Source organism: Rattus norvegicus, chromosome 16, assembly GCF_036323735.1.
Source record: "Rattus norvegicus strain BN/NHsdMcwi chromosome 16, GRCr8, whole genome shotgun sequence".
Taxonomy (NCBI): Eukaryota; Metazoa; Chordata; class Mammalia; order Rodentia; family Muridae; genus Rattus; species Rattus norvegicus.
The window spans coordinates 2,034,781-2,051,993 of record NC_086034.1 but is presented as its reverse complement, the minus strand read 5'-3'; the positions used below and the strand labels follow the sequence as shown (position 1 = coordinate 2,051,993).

Below are 17,213 nucleotides of genomic sequence, written 5' to 3'. Positions count from 1 at the left end.
TAGGTTATTCTAAGAGATAACAATATCTAAAGATTTGAAACTAACATCCACAACTGAGGGAGAAGATATGATGTTTGTTCTTCTGGGTTTGGATCGCCACTCAGAATGACTGTTTCCAGTTCTATCCATTCCTTCCCTCTGGCCCACGGGCAGAACGTCTTTGGATTCACAAAGACCATTCATTCCAATCCCACTAAAGTATTCTGAATGAAAATTATACCTGACATAGGAAAAACAAATGTGTAAATATAGCATTGTATCAAAGAAGACCTGTTAGATGCAAGCTTCATTTAACTTGACAACTAAATGACATAGACCACCACAATACAGTGTGTCAGATCAATCAAAGACTTCACATTGTTTCCTTTTCTTGATGAAACCCCAGGGCAAAGCCAACACTTTCCTTAAGGGTGTCTAGTGCAGACAGCGCTGCTTCCAAGGCTGGAATGGCCTCCGCCAGGTCACTCTCACACTCGTTTTTCAGAGCCTGGGCTTCCTCAGCCTTCCCGCTGGCTATTTCTTCATCCAACTTCACAATCTTTCTTTTTGCTTCTACTTGTGCAGATTCTATCTCAATTATCTGAAGAAAAGAAATGTGGGAAAATGGAAACAAAATTTCAAGTAACCCATTGTTTCTTCATGCCTAGAGACAAAAGACTACTTGAATGTTAGGGAATTCAACGTGCGATGGTGCATATTAGAAAGGTTTGTTAAGAAAATTGTTATGAAACTTGAAGGCAAATGACTAGAGCTGGACACAGTCATTCTGAGTGGCAGTCCAGACCCAGAGAAACAAACGTCAAATCTTCCCGTTTAGTTGTGGATGGTGGCTTTGACTCTTAGATGTGTTTGTCTCAGAATAACCACAGGATCAGAAAATTAATAAGGAGGCAGAGCAGGAACAGGTTTCAAAGGAGGGAAGACCGAACGCAGTGATGTAAATGGGAAAGGGGAGTGATGTGGCAGGAAGGGTTACATGGGATTAGAGGAAGAGATTCAAGGGAGAACAACTAACACTGAAGACTTTCTGAGAAAGAAAATTTTTGCTGCAAAAGCCTCCTCAGATATCTACATACATAGGGAACTTGAGTGGAATTATTCTTAACAATGTCCTACTAGACACTACAAAGAGCCCAGTGTCAGAAATGTGTTACCTCTATCTATAGGACTTGCTGGCCAGTAAGTTTCCATAGACACCTAAATATAATAGGCCATGACCATTGCTCTGGGTGACCCTCCAGAACTAAATGATAAGACAGTGTCATTGAAGACATCACACACTGGAGAAGACCTAGATCATGGAGAAATCAAGGTGGCCTTTAACTTGGAAGCTTGACCCCAACTGGCTAGCTGCCATAGTGCTGATGCTATGCACGGTACCAGAGGAGAAAAGTAATTATCAGTCTTACCCAGCTGTGAACTGGGCCGGCTGCCATAGAGACCTGCCTGGCCAGAAATCCTCACTGGTGCAATGGTGGAATAGATGGAATAGGGGTAATGAAATACCTTCTAATAAGATTTAAGGCCTCAATCTCAAGATGCAACCCATACTTGACACTGTTTTGTGGACCAAGAACCACATGGGTTGGTTGTAGGCGAGAACCATTATTCTGCTGAGTCCTAACAATTCCTTGTTATAACCAAAGATTAATGTAGCTCTCAAATCTCATCCAGAAAGCTTCTAGGTCACATCCTTCTCCTCACAGGGTTTGGGATCATGATAGAGGAGGGAGTAGAGAGGCTTTAAGAGGCAGAGGCAGCAGATGACTGCAAGGAAACAGGAGAGCTGAGTATGTGAACCCAACAACTAGGCCAGTATGCAGTGGGCCCCGGGGAAGCCCACACAACAACCATCCCTAGCCGAAGAGCTATTAGAAAGTGATCGCTGTTGGAAGAGAGGGAATTGCTTTCTCTAATGGCACAGCCTCTGGCAGATCTAACATTCTCTAGTATTTAGGAGTATATATGTAACACTAATGGGAATCAACGGGTTAAAAAATGAAGGCCCAAAGTTGGGTGGGTATAGAATGGGGAGTAGACCTGGGAGGAGATTAAAGATGACTAAAATACAGTGTGTGAAATGCTGAAAGAACTAAGAAAATGTTTTAAAACAAAAGGCCAGTTCTAGAATAAAACAAGAGGAAACATAAATACAAGTCACCTTATTTGGAAATGGGTTTCACGCCACCCTTTAAAAGGGACAAACATGCAGAATCAGTGAGACTCCCAGTCGATAGAATAGCATAAACTATTTAGGTTCCAGTGACAAAATGTTAAGAGTTACTTTCAAAACTAGTTTTACAGTATTTGATTGTCCCATGAATCAAGAAAACACTGATACCCTACCTGCATCATACGTGCATTTTCAACTTTCGCTGCCTCCAGTTTGGGCTGTAACTCAACCAGCTCCAGTTTCATTTCGCCAACCTACACAGACAATTTGTCGTTAGGGTTTTAACCTACGCAGACAGTTTGTCGTTAGGCTTTTAACCTTCTGGAATAGTGGATATAGAAATCAGAAAGTTAAATGCATCGTAAAATTCTGGACATGAAAAATCTTAATCTTCCCAGTTCTTCGCATGGTTAACAGTATCATGAGAGCATATTTGGTTGTCACAAAAGGCTTTGAATCTTTAGGTATTTAACAAGGCACTGGGAAAAGGTAGTGGCCATGGAAGAAACACACAGGCAATCCAATTATTCTACAGTGTACAACAACAATAGTAACAACAACAACAATAGTAACAAAACCACTAGTAACTATTAATAGCATTGAACTCGCTAGAAAAAAGTCCATTTTATATTTAACATCTGTTAAAATGTATTTATTGTACTCTTAAATGACAAGTTGAGAGTTTGTGGTTTGGGCCACCTTAAAGAGTTTCTGTAAAAAGAATGTGTTGGTTGATTTTATAATCCAAATAATTTAGTGACTCTCCTCCTTATATTTTTTTTCTGGAGCATCTGTAACCCCACCATGGCAGAATTCTTTTTTTTTTTTTTTTTTTTGGATCTTTTTTTCGGAGCTGGGGACCGAACCCAGGGCCTTGCGCTTCCTAGGCAAGCGCTCTACCACTGAGCTAAATCCCCAACCCCGGCAGAATTCTTTATGTTACCTTAAACATACTTTCTAAAACATCTCTGTCAAACCAGCCAACAAAATGTCATTCACATAATGATGAATGACAGACCGAGGACTTGCTTACAGATTGTCTCTAATGCTTGTTGCATAAAATACTGACATGAGGTTGGGCTGTTGAGCCTTCCCTGTGGAGGTACAACCCAGCAGTATCATTTCGTTGGTCATTTACTCATCTGTAAAGTGAGGACATGGATGATGAACACCTCGTGTAGTTGCTAAAAGAGTAACTGAAACAGTGCGTGTGATATACGGGACACAGGCCGTGTACGTAACACACCGTCAGCCAACGCTGCTCTTACATTTCTTACATTTCTTCTTTTTAATTTTTTCTTTTTTGTTTGTTTGGTTTTGGTTTTGGTTTTTGGAGACAGGGTCTCTCTGTGTAGTTCTGGCTGTCCTAGAACTCACTCTGTCGACCAGGCTGGCCTAAAATACACTGAGATCTGCCTGCCTCTGCCTCCTGAGTGCTAGGATTAGAGGCGTGTGCAGCCACCACCCCTCCCCGACCCCCGCTCAGAACATTTTATTATTTTGAACAGCTCATGGGCTTTACCTGAGACTCGGCGAAAGCTAACTGGTCAAGTCCGTTCACATAGCGCTGTTTTGCTTCCATGACAGACTGCCGCTTCTTGGTTAAAAGCTGCCGAAATGAGCCAATCAGTTCAAGGTAAGAAGTAGCAGTAACATAGTTATGTCGTCCCAGCTCTTCTAAGAACCTGAAGGAGTCAGGCAGTAGACCACAGCATTAACAATGGATTTCACAATGGTGTTAACTCAGCAAGCACTGAAGATAGGCAATTAGGAATAAAGCTCAAGGGTTATGTAGAACATGCTAAGGATTTAACTTCATGGAACTCTAGATATCGACATGCAACCATATCCAAAGTTTTTATCTGAAAAATATCAGACAATAGTGATGTGTTGAAAAAGCACAAATCAAGAGTGCCTATGAAAGGTGAGCTACAGCAAACAAAGATACAGTCTTCATTTTTCTATGTGTCATATGCTAGGAGGCTCTAGCCTTGTAAGACACTCGAGCTATTGTATGAGGTAGGCAAGCCTCAGGAAAGGAGACTGCAGATGGGACAAAAATGAGTTATATGGTGTGTTACATACATGTTACAGTATGTCGTCTATGTGGAGGGACATACAGGGATATCCAAGTATGCAGACCTCAGCACACTGCTTGTCTCCACTGTCCAAGCCAAGTATGCTGGATAACTGACTCTATACGGACAACCTAACAAGTCAAGTTCATGACTCTGTGGTACAAGGGTAAAAGATCGATAGTTTGAACAACACACACAGCGATGCAGATCAGAAAACAGTTGTGTGTTTTTATCAGAGTCTAACTTTGCTGCTCATTTTCCAGGTCTTCGTGAGGCACTCTTGGATCTTCATAATAAATTCTTCCTTTCTCTTGTTAGCTAGCTGAGGGTTTAAATTAATTAAGTAGCCGGTAAAATTAGAAGACAAAGAAATAACATCAAAACATTGGGCTTATGTGGGAAATACAAGGCATTTAAAATACAAGGAATTTGCATAGTTTAAAATATCATCATTATTAACCTTTCTGAAAGATTCATAATGGAAGTGTGAAAGTGTTTACAGATCGGGACTATCTCGTGCCGCTCCACCTCAGTGAGCTCCACGGTTTCTAGGAAACTCACAGCTACACGTTCCAGGGCATCTTCAGGCCACGGCTGGAAAGAGGAAGGAAAAATGGATTATAGCTGAAGCAGCCTCAGTGCAAGCGTGTAAGTTGTGACATCACATAGGGGAAGAGTTTAGGGTTACAAAGTTGAAACTTTTATGAGGAAACAGAATCAAGCAGACTGAGGGCCTGATGTTTAGATTTTTTATACATTAAAATGAAAACAAGCACGCACGGTGAGGACTCATGATGGGCTGCATATTAAGGACATAATTACCCCCTTCTCCGCCCCTCTGCATGGCTGTCCATTAGGTATCTCGATTTAGCATGTTTGCTGTAGACGATGCTGTCTGTCTGCTCAGTACCCACGAGCCCTTTCTCCCATATGAGGAAAAGGGAACCCCTTTTTAATTTGGATTTCTGTCCCTGGCAGTGCCTCACAATCCCTATCATAACACACAAAGCTGGCGTTTCTGGGTATTTTTCCACCAAAAGTTCTTTTTGCCCATCCTTCCTGCCTCAGTGGTGCTTTCTCCTGCTTTGTCCTGAACTATGCCAATTGTGATCTTGCTCCTGGACCATTTTCTTGCTGTTTTCTCTGACCAGAACAATCTTCTCTGAGACATTGATGTGCTTCACTTTCTCACTTTCTTTATGTTGATGTCCCAAACTATCATAAAGTTCTTCCTAGAATGCTCTTTCTAGAACAACCTTCTTTCTGTTATTAGCCTGTCTCTGCTGCGAGAGTCATCTTCGGAACTTACTAATTAACACCGCACATTTCGTTCACTCATTTATCTGTTGCTGGCTTCCGTTCCAGCCTTGACAGAAGGAATGAGACCCCCGGGAGCGAGGAGTGCCTAAAACGACACTTGACACCAATATTCAAATATCTAAGTAAACAGTTTATGCTTCTTTACTTTCCTTAGAATGTTTCTCAGAGTTCCTTTCACTCATCTTCAACAAGATGCTTGTAATTCTTTCCTTTTAGAGCAGTGCACATTTTAAGATCCTCCTTCTGGGGGTTCTGGAGGTTTCAGGATAGGGTTTCTCTGTGTAGCTCTGGCTACACTCCTCTGCCTCAGCTTCCCAAAGGCACAACCCACCACCCTCACGTCAGCAGGCCTCTTTTAATCAGAAGTCCTGAACTAAAGAAAAATGTTGCCCTTCTTCCAAATGAGGAGCAGTTTACCCTCTCTGACTGCCCTCAGGCTGGAACATTGGCTTTATTGGGAATTCAGAAGATCTCAGATCCTGAGCTCTTCAAGGTCATGAGCTTCACGGCCTTCATACTAGAACTGTACCACTGACTCTCCAAGGCCCCAGTTTGTGGACTGAAGATCTTAACAACTGCAAGGCTCCATAATCATGGGGTCCAAACCCATTCATAGTCCTTCTACAACACACACAGACACAGACACACACAGACACACACACACACACACAGAGACACAAACACACACAGAGACACAAACACACACAGACACACACAGACACACACACACACACAGAGTCACACACAAATACTATCCTATGGTGGTTCCACATCCATCTTTTTATGCAACTGATTCATCTCTCTACTTTATAAACTCTCTTTCTTCCTTAGTATATATTTTGCATATCAATATTATGCCTTTTCCTTTTCCAGCCTATTGTCTTTCATGTCTTCTAGTCTAGACTATGAACTCTTCCTGGGAAATACATTATCAGCTCCTAGTAAGTACGTACTATAGCTCCTTCAAGTCCATTATTATACTAACTGATCAATGAATATTAGTCATTGCTAATGACTAATTAGCAATGAATCATTAGCCAACCAGTTGCTGAATATTAGTCAAGCTTAAACAAAATTTTGATAAAATTCTTAGAATTAACAACTCTGTTCCCTCCTTACAAAACAAAACAAAATAAAACAGACCTGAAACCAATCAATAGTACAACAATTGATGAGGGATGGGAATTGTCTCAGACGATTTCGGAAGGCATCTCCTATAGGGCTGAAGGCCACCACGACGTGAAGATTATCTTTGCAACGGTTCACAAAGAAGGCAAACAGGGCTAAGGGACTGAGTTCACCATGTTTATTGCCCACCTGAGCTACTGGACGGACACCCTACAGAAGAGAAATCAAAATAAACAGATTTACTATAAGGAGATTATCAGCTATCAGGTATTAATATATCAGTTTTGTATTAACTATCATTAAAATTTTATCTTTATATTCATAGGAGGAGATATGGAGACAAAGTTTGGAGCAGAGACTGATGGAAAGGCCATTCAGAGCCTGCCCCACTTGGGGATCCATCCCACATGCAGACACCAAACCCAGAAAATATTGCTGATGCCAAGAAGTGCACGCTGACAGGAGCCTGATACAGCTGTCTCCTGAGAGGTTCTGCCAGAGCATGACAAATACAGAGGCGAATGCTAGCAGCTAAGAAGCAAAGTTTCACAGATGTGAAAAACAAAGCCGTAAAAACAAGGTTCTGGGAGATACATCTGACGTCAGGATGCCTATGATAAACTTGTGACCTTTCTGAGAGATACATCTGACGTCAGGATGCCCAGTGAGATGATAAACTTGTGACCTTTCTGAGAGACTAACATCTGGTGGTCAGGTTGCCTAATGATATGACAAAGTTTTGGTGATCAAGGTATTGAGTCAAAGTGACCAGGCTAAGATCAGCTAAAATAATAATAACTGTTCTCGGAAGAACTCTATACCGCTCCCTGTGGTAAATTCCGAAAATAACCACGAAATTTCATCCTGACCCCGCACAACCACCCAGTCCCTCTCCCCCCAACAAGGGACTTTCCAACTTAGCCCTTTCCCAGTGATTTTCCAAGGCCAGGTGCAGGGCTAGATGAGGAAATTGACTGACTAAGCCAAGAACAGCCCCTTGAGCAGGGCAGCCAATACCTGACCAGATCCTTTGTCCTGTGTTCCACCAATGAGAATAAGTCAACTAGCCCTGTTGCTGAGGTCTGCCCTCTGTAAAGTATAAAAGTTGTATGCTTTTTGAGTTTGGGATGAGCAACCCCACGTACCTGGATCAATAAACCTCTCGCCATTGCATTGATCTGTTCGTCAAGCTGTGTTCTGTGGGTTGTGACCTGAGCTAAGACCACCTCAGGGGTATTACAACACAGTCAACCATTGAACTGAGAATGGGGTCCCCATTGGAGGAGTCAGAGAAAGGACTGAAGGAGCTGAAGGGGTTTGCGACCCCATAAGAACAACAATACCAATCAACCAGAGTTCCCAGGGACTAAACCACCACCCAAAGACTATACATCAGCTGACCCATGGCTCCAGCTGCATATGTAGCAGAGGGTGGCCTTGTTGGGCACCAATGGGAGGAGAAGCCCTTGGTCCTGCCAATATTGGAAACCTTCCCCCTAGTGTAGGGGAATGCCAGAGTACAGAGGTGGGAAGGGGTAGATGGTTATGGGGGAAATGCCTTAATAGAAGAAGGGGAAGAGGATGGGACAGAGGTTTTATGGACAGGAAACTGGGAAAGGGATAACATTTGAAATATAAATAAAAAATATCCGATAAAAATTTATTTTTTATAACAAAGGGATGGTTTTGATACAATTTATGCTTACAAAAATCTCTGCCTGCACTATAATTTTACAGTTTAAAATCAAATATCTGTCAAGAATTTACCAGATAAAGTTAATCAGAAAAATTCATCAAGATTATATCCAGGCCTAAATGCAACATTCAAGAGGAAAAAATAGAAGCTACTGCAATATCCACCAGTAAGGGACTAACTAAACTCATAAAACATCCTTATAACCTTTATTCTGGGTTTCACACAACTTTTTAAACCAGAAATTAAAAGCAAACTCAGAAAGACAAATATTGAATGCATGCTTTCTCTCATAAGCAAAACCAAGATTTTACATACATGTATATATTATACATATATAATAAATAGATATGATATATATGATATACAATAGAAATGTGGAGAAAGGAGACTACAGAAAGGCGGAGGAGAATAAGAAGACAGTAAGAGGGAAAGGAAACGAGGCCAAATACTGAAAATTTTCTCTCAAATGTAGAACTTAAAGTAGAAAGGAGAGATTCTGGCAGGGAAGAGAAGGTGCAAAAGGAAGGAGATGAGCAAAGTACAATGTCATAAGAAAAGTCTGTTCTTTTGTACACATACTGAAATAACAAAAACACAACTATCAAGATGTGCTATGGTAAGATCGTCAAAATAAAATGAATGAAAAAACCCAAAGTAATGAAAGAATACATAGAATCCAAGTCCCTTGTGTTAAGTTTAAAAATATGAAGGCCAGGTCTGCCTGCTGGTCTAAGAGCAGCATGGCTGATATGGGGGTAACCAGTCACTCTCTGATTGGATCTGAGGCCTGCTGCTCAGGAGGGATTCACTCCTGGTACTTAAACCCGGTCAGAAGCCATGGCTCATGAAACCGTACACCCTAGGGGGAAGCCGGCTGTTTTGTTAAGTGGAACTGTTGTCAAACTACCTTCCAAATATTTATGCTCATTTCCTAAGTCATGGCTGCTCTCGACCTTGATCAGAGAAAGTTCCTTTTGGCAAGATATCACCATACACATAAAACTGTACTAACAATTTTAAAGTTCTGGTTTCTTTGAAAAATATAGAAATATAAGAATGTGTTTTGGTTTTAGTGCCAGGTGTAGGACATGGAGCTGCTTCAGATTATCCACAGCAGCTGACTGTGATTGGCCCGGTGCTCTAGCAGGAGCGTGACTTTGCCAGATAGTTTCTGCAATTGTGTGATACTGGGAATTCTAGGGACTTTTCAGTGGGTACATAAATGTTAGGGCCCGGAGAGACAGGGTGGGTGGTTGGATGGCTGGTGGTGGTGGTGGTGGTGGTGGTGGTGGTGGTGGTGGTGGTTGGATGGCTGGTGGTGGTTGGATGGCTGGTGGTGGTTGGATGGCTGGTGGTGGTTGGATGGCTGGTGGTGGTGGTGGTGGTGGTGGTGGTGGTGGTGGTGGTGATGGTGGTGGTGGTGATGGTGGTGGTGGTGGTGATGGTGGTGGTGGTGATGGTGGTGGTGGTGGTGGTGATGGTGGTGGTGGTGGTGGTGGTGGTGGTGGTGGTGATGGTGGTGGTGGTGGTGGTGGTGGTGGTGATGGTGGTGGTGGTGATGGTGGTGGTGGTGGTGGTGGTGGTGGTGGTGGTGGTGATGGTGGTGGTGGTGGTGGTGGTGGTGGTGGTTGCTGTTAGACATGGTTTGTTAAGAACTCATGTGCAAAGAAGAAATAATAAGAAATTAGATATCCTAACAGTGAAGATCAAATTTGCCCCAAGGAACTCGGCACTCCTAACCAGTAGGAAGTTGTCTAACAATTAACATCACTCCCTTTCCATGGTATCCTTTTTCCTTCCCTATCTAGTGTCAGGGGGTGGAAGATAGAAGAATCTACAAAGTAGCCAAAGCCTGGCTACATAAAACCATTGCTATTTTATGGAGGTAATAACTATAAATCAATTTCTCACAGGTGTGCTAGAATTTAAAATTTACCAAAATGATGTATTAAATTAACATCCTGTAGACATGTGAGGTACGTTTAGTTGCGTAGTTGTGTGAGTTATATTTATCCTGAAGAGCAGAACAAGGTTTTCATGATGAAGGAACCCCTGTGCGGAGAGTGGGACCCCACCCCCCGACCCTCCCACCCCGCAAGGGCGCTCACCTCCATCACTTCTTGCTTCTCGTCTGCTGCAAAAATGTTAGGAACTTCACCAGTGTTGAGCACACTGTCGATGTCCTCTAGGAAAGCTTCCTCCTTAATCTGAGTGTCTGTGATCAGGAAGACGGTCTTCTGGCCTTTCACACCAACATTTCTCAACAAGGACTTAAAGAGAAAATGTAGTTATGAGAAGAATGCGGTGGGCGTGGGCTGGGTTTGCTTCCCCCTTCTTTTCACCCTTTGATGGAAGGGTGCTTTGATTCTGCTGGGGCTGTCGATTAAGACCTCCATGTCTCCCACTGGTGGGCAATCCAAACTACCCTGTGCCCTCAAGTTCAGAAGGCATGGGATCAAGAAGGACTCATTCAAATTGTTACTTTGAGGACTGAGATGGACTTAAAATACAGTCCTTGTTGTACAGAGAAGGGTGCTTACAAAGGCCAGTGAGTAGTACTAAGTACTACTGTGTTGCCTCATGAAATGAACCAGCTGGAGAAGGAAGACAAATGGAGAACACTGCCAGGGAATGTAGAAAAACTTCTAATTTGTGCTCTTAAATTGAATCCTGTTAAATGACTGTATGAATGAATGGCTTTGGTTTAAATCCTGTAAACCAAAACCTTCCTTTATTTCTTAAGTTAGTTGAGCTATTTTTGTTTGTTTGTTTGTTTTTGGCCAATTGCAAGCAAAATTCCTGAAATAAAAATATGGGCTTAGTAGTATGATAGAGCTGATTTGCTGTCTGTTAAAAATGACTCTTAAAATTTCAACAACTTTTCAGGAGATTGTTAGATACAGGGTTAAAGTTAAGTGACACCACACTGTTCTTCCCAGAAGCCTCAGGTTATTAAACAAAAAGCCCAGTGACTGGGATGAGTTACCTCCGTTGGAGTTGTCAGGCATGGGCTTCACAGCGATTTCCTACACGCATGAAGGGGAAAAAACAGCAGCACAGGCTGCTGCCACGCTCTTTAACACTTGCCAGACCTGACGGTCAGCCCTTGTAATGACTGGACGCCCCTCCCCCTGCTAGATAGCCTTCACAGTAATGCCCAGTGCTGCAAAGGAATGAATATTATGGGGTGCAGGCAGGGGGACAACCAATCGTTTTATGATTGATTTCAAGGCCTGATCTACCCGAGGGATCTCATACATGGCACTGTAAACTTGGCCAAGAATCCTTGCTAGGGAAGGTGACTTCTCCTGAGGGAAAACAACCTAAAGGTATTGTTTTTGCTGAGTGGATATAGTGTTTGTGCTGGATAGTTTTATGCCAACTTGACACAAGCAAAGTCATCTGAGAGGAGAGGACCCCAATGAAGAAAATGTCTCCACAAGATCACGCTGTGGCAAACCTGTAGAGCATTTCTTAATTGGTGGTTGATGTGGGAGGGCTTAGTCTATTGTAGGTGGCAGTACCCTGGGCTGGTGGTCCTGGTCTGCAGACTGAGCAAACCAGGAGAAGCAAGCCCATAAGCAGCAGCCCTTCATGGCCTCTTCATCAACTCCTGTCTCTGGGTTCCTGTCTGTTCGAGTTCCTGTCCTGACCTTTGATGATGGACTATGCTATAGAAGTGTAAGCCAGATAAACTCTTTCCTCTACAGCTTGCTTTTGGCCATGGTGTCCCGTCATAGCAATAGAAACCCTACCTAAGATAGCATTAAACTTCCTAATAAACACTTACCCTTTACCCACACAGATTAGTCCGGCTCTCTTCCCTCATTAGAGGATTTTCTTACTGTTGTGGATGCTCATTAACACAGACTCACAACTAGTAAAGCTGCAGAGAGTCAGTGACTGTGTAATGCTCGGCTGCAAACAGGAAACCTTCTCCCCCCTCTCCCTAGGCTCAGGTACCATCACAGCACAGAGAAGGGAGCAGAGAGACGGCAAGAGCCGGAAGTTGGCAATGGCTGGTGAGATACTGTTTTTTGGATAAGATAGGGCTGTTGCTCTCATGAACTCAAAGCAGCTGTGGTTGTCTGTACAAGACCTTATGGAGAGCATATAGCCAGGTGAAATATATCTTCTCAGACGAGGATAAAGACAGAGTGAGTGGCCACTGTGATAAGTACTCACTAGGCAGTATTAGCACAAGCACTCAGTAGACAGTATTAGCATAAGCACTCAGTAGTCAATATTAGCATAAGTACTCACTAGACAGTATTAGCACAAGCACTCAGTAGACAGTATTAGCATAAGCACTCAGTAGTCAATATTAGCATAAGCACTCAGTAGTCAGTATTAGCATAAGCACTCAGTAGTCAGTATTAGCATAAGCACTCAGTAGTCAGTATTAGCATAAGCACTCAGTAGACAGTATTAGCATAAGTACTCACTAGACAGTATTAGCACAAGTACTCACTAGACAGTATTAGCATAAGTACTCACTAGACAGTATTAGCATAAGCACTCAGTAGTCAGTATTAGCATAAGCACTCAGTAGTCAGTATTAGCATAAGCACTCAGTAGACAGTATTAGCATAAGTACTCACTAGACAGTATTAGCATAAGTACTCACTAGACAGTATTAGCACAAGTACTCACTAGACAGTATTAGCATAAGTACTCACTAGACAGTATTAGCACAAGCACTCAGTAGACAGTATTAGCATAAGCACTCAGTAGACAGTATTAGCACAAGTACTCACTAGACAGTATTAGCATAAGCACTCAGTAGTCAGTATTAGCATAAGCACTCAGTAGTCAGTATTAGCATAAGCACTCAGTAGACAGTATTAGCATAAGTACTCACTAGACAGTATTAGCATAAGCACTCAGTAGTCAGTATTAGCATAAGCACTCAGTAGACATAGCTACCCAGGGCAGCTCCCCTTTACTAGTCAAGGGATCCACTATTTTCATTCTTCACTGAGGTATCTTCATAATTTTACCTTAATATCCTCTCTCCACTCATTCATGCCGTAACTCTTAGAAATTTCTGGTTGGAAAATCTGCATTTTTGCCATAGATGTAGCCAGACTAGTCAGAGACTGCCGGCCGCTTCCTCCAAGCCCAATGAGCAAAGCGTTGCCACCAGACTGCTTTAGGATGCGGCATATTCTTGACAAATGTTCCAGAACATACCTGCCAAGAGTAAGGGTTATTATCCATAGCCAAACACATGAAGATTGACCTGTCACTTTATTATACATATTTTACAACATCATGTTCAGTATATAGATACACAAAACTTCCTGAGGGAGTAGACCGTGCAGCAAACCGAACAGCTTAAATCTGGTTCTCCAGAGGCTCATGGGGCCACCTTGCCTGGCTTACCCAGTGGCAGTGAGGTCCTGCTGTAAACAAGTGGAAAGATGTGGACAGGCACCTCAAGGATGCCCTCTGACCTCCATACTCTGTCTAAAAGCATGGGAGTTTCTTTTTAGTATTACAAACTAAGGAGAGGGCAGACCGAAATAAGAAACTAATAAATTACTGATATTTTATATGGTAATATGTATGTTTTGTCTTAAATATTTCATGAAAATTTATAAATAAAAGTTTTGAGCACATACATAAATGTAAAAGAGAGGTACCTAAACACAACAAGATTCATTCTTCTTTTGTGAGTTTGATTATACTCATCTAAACACTGGTCAACAACTTCATTAAACTGGTGAATATTCAGAATTTCAATATAAACCCGATCATCTCCTTCTAGATCAGGGTTCATATAATCCCCAAACATGAGGTTTCGTAAGTCTTCTTCATTTATCTGTTGAATAGAAGTTAATTAAAAAATAAATTTAAAGAGAAAATATACAAAAACTTATTTTATGTCATAGTTGACTATTATCTAATCTTTTAAACATTGAGATAGAAAATAAAATGATAGGTTTGTATAATAAAAAGGAAGGTTTTATTGCTTTTGCTATCGTCTGGAAATCAAAAGATTTATCTTTATTTTATGAGTGCTTTGCTGGTATGTATACAAGTGTTATCATGTGTGTGCTATGCCTGAAGAGGCCACAAGATGGCGTCAGATCCCCTGGAGCTGGACTTACAGGTGGTTGTGAGCAGCTAGGAGAGTGGTAGGACTCTTAACTCAGGTCCTCTGCAAGAGCAGCCACTGCGGGGCTGGGGATTTAGCTCAGTGGTAGAGTGCTTACCTAGGAAGCGCAAGGCCCTGGGTTCGGTCCCCAGCTCCGTAAAAAAAAAAAAAAAGAGCAGCCATTGCTGAGTGTCCTCAGACGCCTTTTCTGTTGACTGGAAACTCATCTTTCTGACTTTCTTTGTAAAAGAAGAGTCTCTGAGAAATGGAACCATGCTATGTGCTCAGCACCATCTCATCACTACCTACCACAGAGGGTTTCGTCCTCTGTATCACTTTTTTTCTCCTTCTACAGACTAATCTCAAAATAAGCAGGTGCTCATAAGAAAAGTAAGAGAATATGTTCAATAAAAGCCACGTGCGTTTTTGTAAGATAAGCTCATTAATTACAACAACTGCGGCTGAAATTCTATTCTAACCTGACATGTTTTTAATTTTTAAGCATACTTACGGAGGAGTTCCCTCTCCTCAGATGACTAAAGACATTTTCAAGTGACTCCTTAAAGTGGTCTTTTATAACATTCTTAATTAATAGGAAGAGCCAATTCCGATCTTCATCATTAATAAGACGATCATAAAACACGCGGAGAACCTCATGCACAAACAGGCGGATCATAGTGTGTTTGCTCTCTATGGCCTCTTTATCAATGAGTAAGCAGCCCCGGATGACACGTGAGAAGTCACGCAGGTTAAAAGTATAGTGAGATTTTGCAGGAGTGGGCAAAAGATTTCCCATAGATTGTTTATATATCTGTGAAGGAAGAAAAGCGCAGCTCAAAAATAAAATGCTTATAATTAGAGCCCTGACGAAGTGGTATAAACAATATTTCACCCATCCTACTAGATTCTATCACTTTGGGACCACGTATCTACTGAGCGTAGCACGGTGTACATGTTCATTTTGCTCTATAGCAGTAAACCAGGTACTGCGATGTTGGGTGAACTTAATAGCCCCTTAACTTGGATTCTGTTCAATCTTACTTTACTCCCCATTTGTTATAATTGTTCCACTACAGATGACCTGAAAGCTAGCAAGCACCTTAAAATTCACTAGAAATTAAAACCAGGTAGCTCATTCCACAGCACTCCAAATAATGTCTTTTAAATTACAAATAACATTAGCCAGGCTGGTTCCTCATCTTCCTCCTATCTTAACTGGTGTAATATAGAAACAAAGTATATTTTTTCCTGAGTGCTGCAAAGTAAGAAAGTTAATACTCTTTTTAAAGAAGGTTAATTAATTTCAAAATATGTCCTGAGAAAAAGAATGACATTATTTTTCATTTGGATGAGTTTTATAATTTATCACCTGTCCCAACATCTACTTATGGTAGGTCTCTCCACTGCTCCAACAAGAGAGAAAAAAAAAAAAGTATCTTTTCTACCTGGCCAAGGTCCAACAACTCACTCCAAGCAATATCGGAAATATTACATTTTACAAATAAAAGCACTTTCTTGTGGTAGAATAATTCTTCTACCCAGTCATGGTTCGAGTCTGAAATGTCCCCACCCATGGTGGTCATGTTTAAAGGCTTGGATGGCAGAAGAAGGCTTAGATACTGGGAGCTCTGATCTGATGATGGACGCACAGCACAGTGGCATCATCAGGAAGTTAGAGAAATGAGAAGATGTGGCCCAGTTGGAGGCCCATGTGGGCGTGTCCTTGAAAGATATTCCTTGTAGCCAGACCCCCTCGCTATCAAGCTTCCCAAGTTTGGTGAGGTTGCCACTAAATTTCCTTTGGGTGCATTTTCCCTTCTGTCACTGGATATGAGGCTGTTCTAGCTTCTGAGTGAGGGCCGATAATACACCTGAGCACATCAGGAGGTCTCTACCATGGGGGTGAGGGTCTTTACTCCCATCCTTGCATGCTCTTATATTTCATGGCAATGTGTTGGTCTGAGGAAAAGTAATGTGTATAAAAGCTTAAGGTCTTTCTCTCTCTCTCTCCCCTCTCTCTTTAAAATTATGAAGAGCAAGAAGGAAGATAGATAGGAAAGAGAAAATGCAATAACAAATACCACAGTGTAACCTAACCACCAAGGAAATGCTTACGATGTGGCAGGCACTGGCTATGGGCAAATTCCTTACCCATGAATTATATGTCCTTTCAGTGATTAAAAAATTGGGCCTCCAAAAGGAGATCCACCTAGGGACAGCAGCCAGGGCTCAACGACAGTTAGAATCTCTGCTTCCAAATCCATGCTCTTGCTGCCAGGCTCTCTGAGTGGAAACCACAGATGGCTAAGGGAACAGCGTGTGTGTGTGTGTGTGTGTGTGTGTGTGTGTGTGTGTGTGTTACTTACTCACCTCCATAGTCGCACTAACTATTTGGTGTCCGAGTACAAAGTACTCTGGAGAAAAATCATGAGTCCTAAGGTAGAACATCATGATTGATGAGAAAATTCGGACCATAGTTTCGTCGCTGAAGGAATTGATGGTGCAGATGTTGAAATGTCGGATGAAACGCGGGGTGACGGCATTCCTTCCGCCGCCTGGAGGCCCCATGGCAGCTATGAGCTCTATATCAACCAGTGTGATTTTGGTGGTGTCCTTAAGGTCATACCTAGAGAGCACACAGAGAAAGAAAGGGAAGACAAAGAAACATGGCAGCCTGAGACACTCAATCTAGTTTTAGTTCCATAGAAGAGAGCATTT

General features: G+C 42.1%; 1 protein-coding gene across 5 annotated transcripts in view; it reads right to left on the bottom strand.

The window, feature by feature from the left end:
• Dnah12 (dynein, axonemal, heavy chain 12) overlaps nucleotides 1-17,213 on the bottom strand; it is a 166,616-nt gene that overhangs the window by 47,398 nt on the left and 102,005 nt on the right. For 2 of the 5 annotated variants that reach the window (XM_063275066.1, XM_063275065.1), the window contains exons 40-49: nucleotides 16,866-17,121; nucleotides 15,007-15,306; nucleotides 14,041-14,219; nucleotides 13,396-13,588; nucleotides 10,504-10,665; nucleotides 6,715-6,909; nucleotides 4,712-4,845; nucleotides 3,696-3,858; nucleotides 2,347-2,427; nucleotides 50-580 (exon numbers count right to left, since the gene is read on the bottom strand). In XM_063275066.1, the coding sequence (XP_063131136.1) occupies nucleotides 353-580; nucleotides 2,347-2,427; nucleotides 3,696-3,858; nucleotides 4,712-4,845; nucleotides 6,715-6,909; nucleotides 10,504-10,665; nucleotides 13,396-13,588; nucleotides 14,041-14,219; nucleotides 15,007-15,306; nucleotides 16,866-17,121 (1,891 nt within the window). In that variant the 3' untranslated portion in view covers nucleotides 50-352. Of the gene's footprint in view, nucleotides 1-49; nucleotides 581-2,346; nucleotides 2,428-3,695; nucleotides 3,859-4,711; nucleotides 4,846-6,714; nucleotides 6,910-10,503; nucleotides 10,666-13,395; nucleotides 13,589-14,040; nucleotides 14,220-15,006; nucleotides 15,307-16,865; nucleotides 17,122-17,213 lie in introns of those variants that run through there. The other 3 variants (XM_063275067.1, NM_001419553.1, XM_063275064.1) reach the window with 3 other exon arrangements.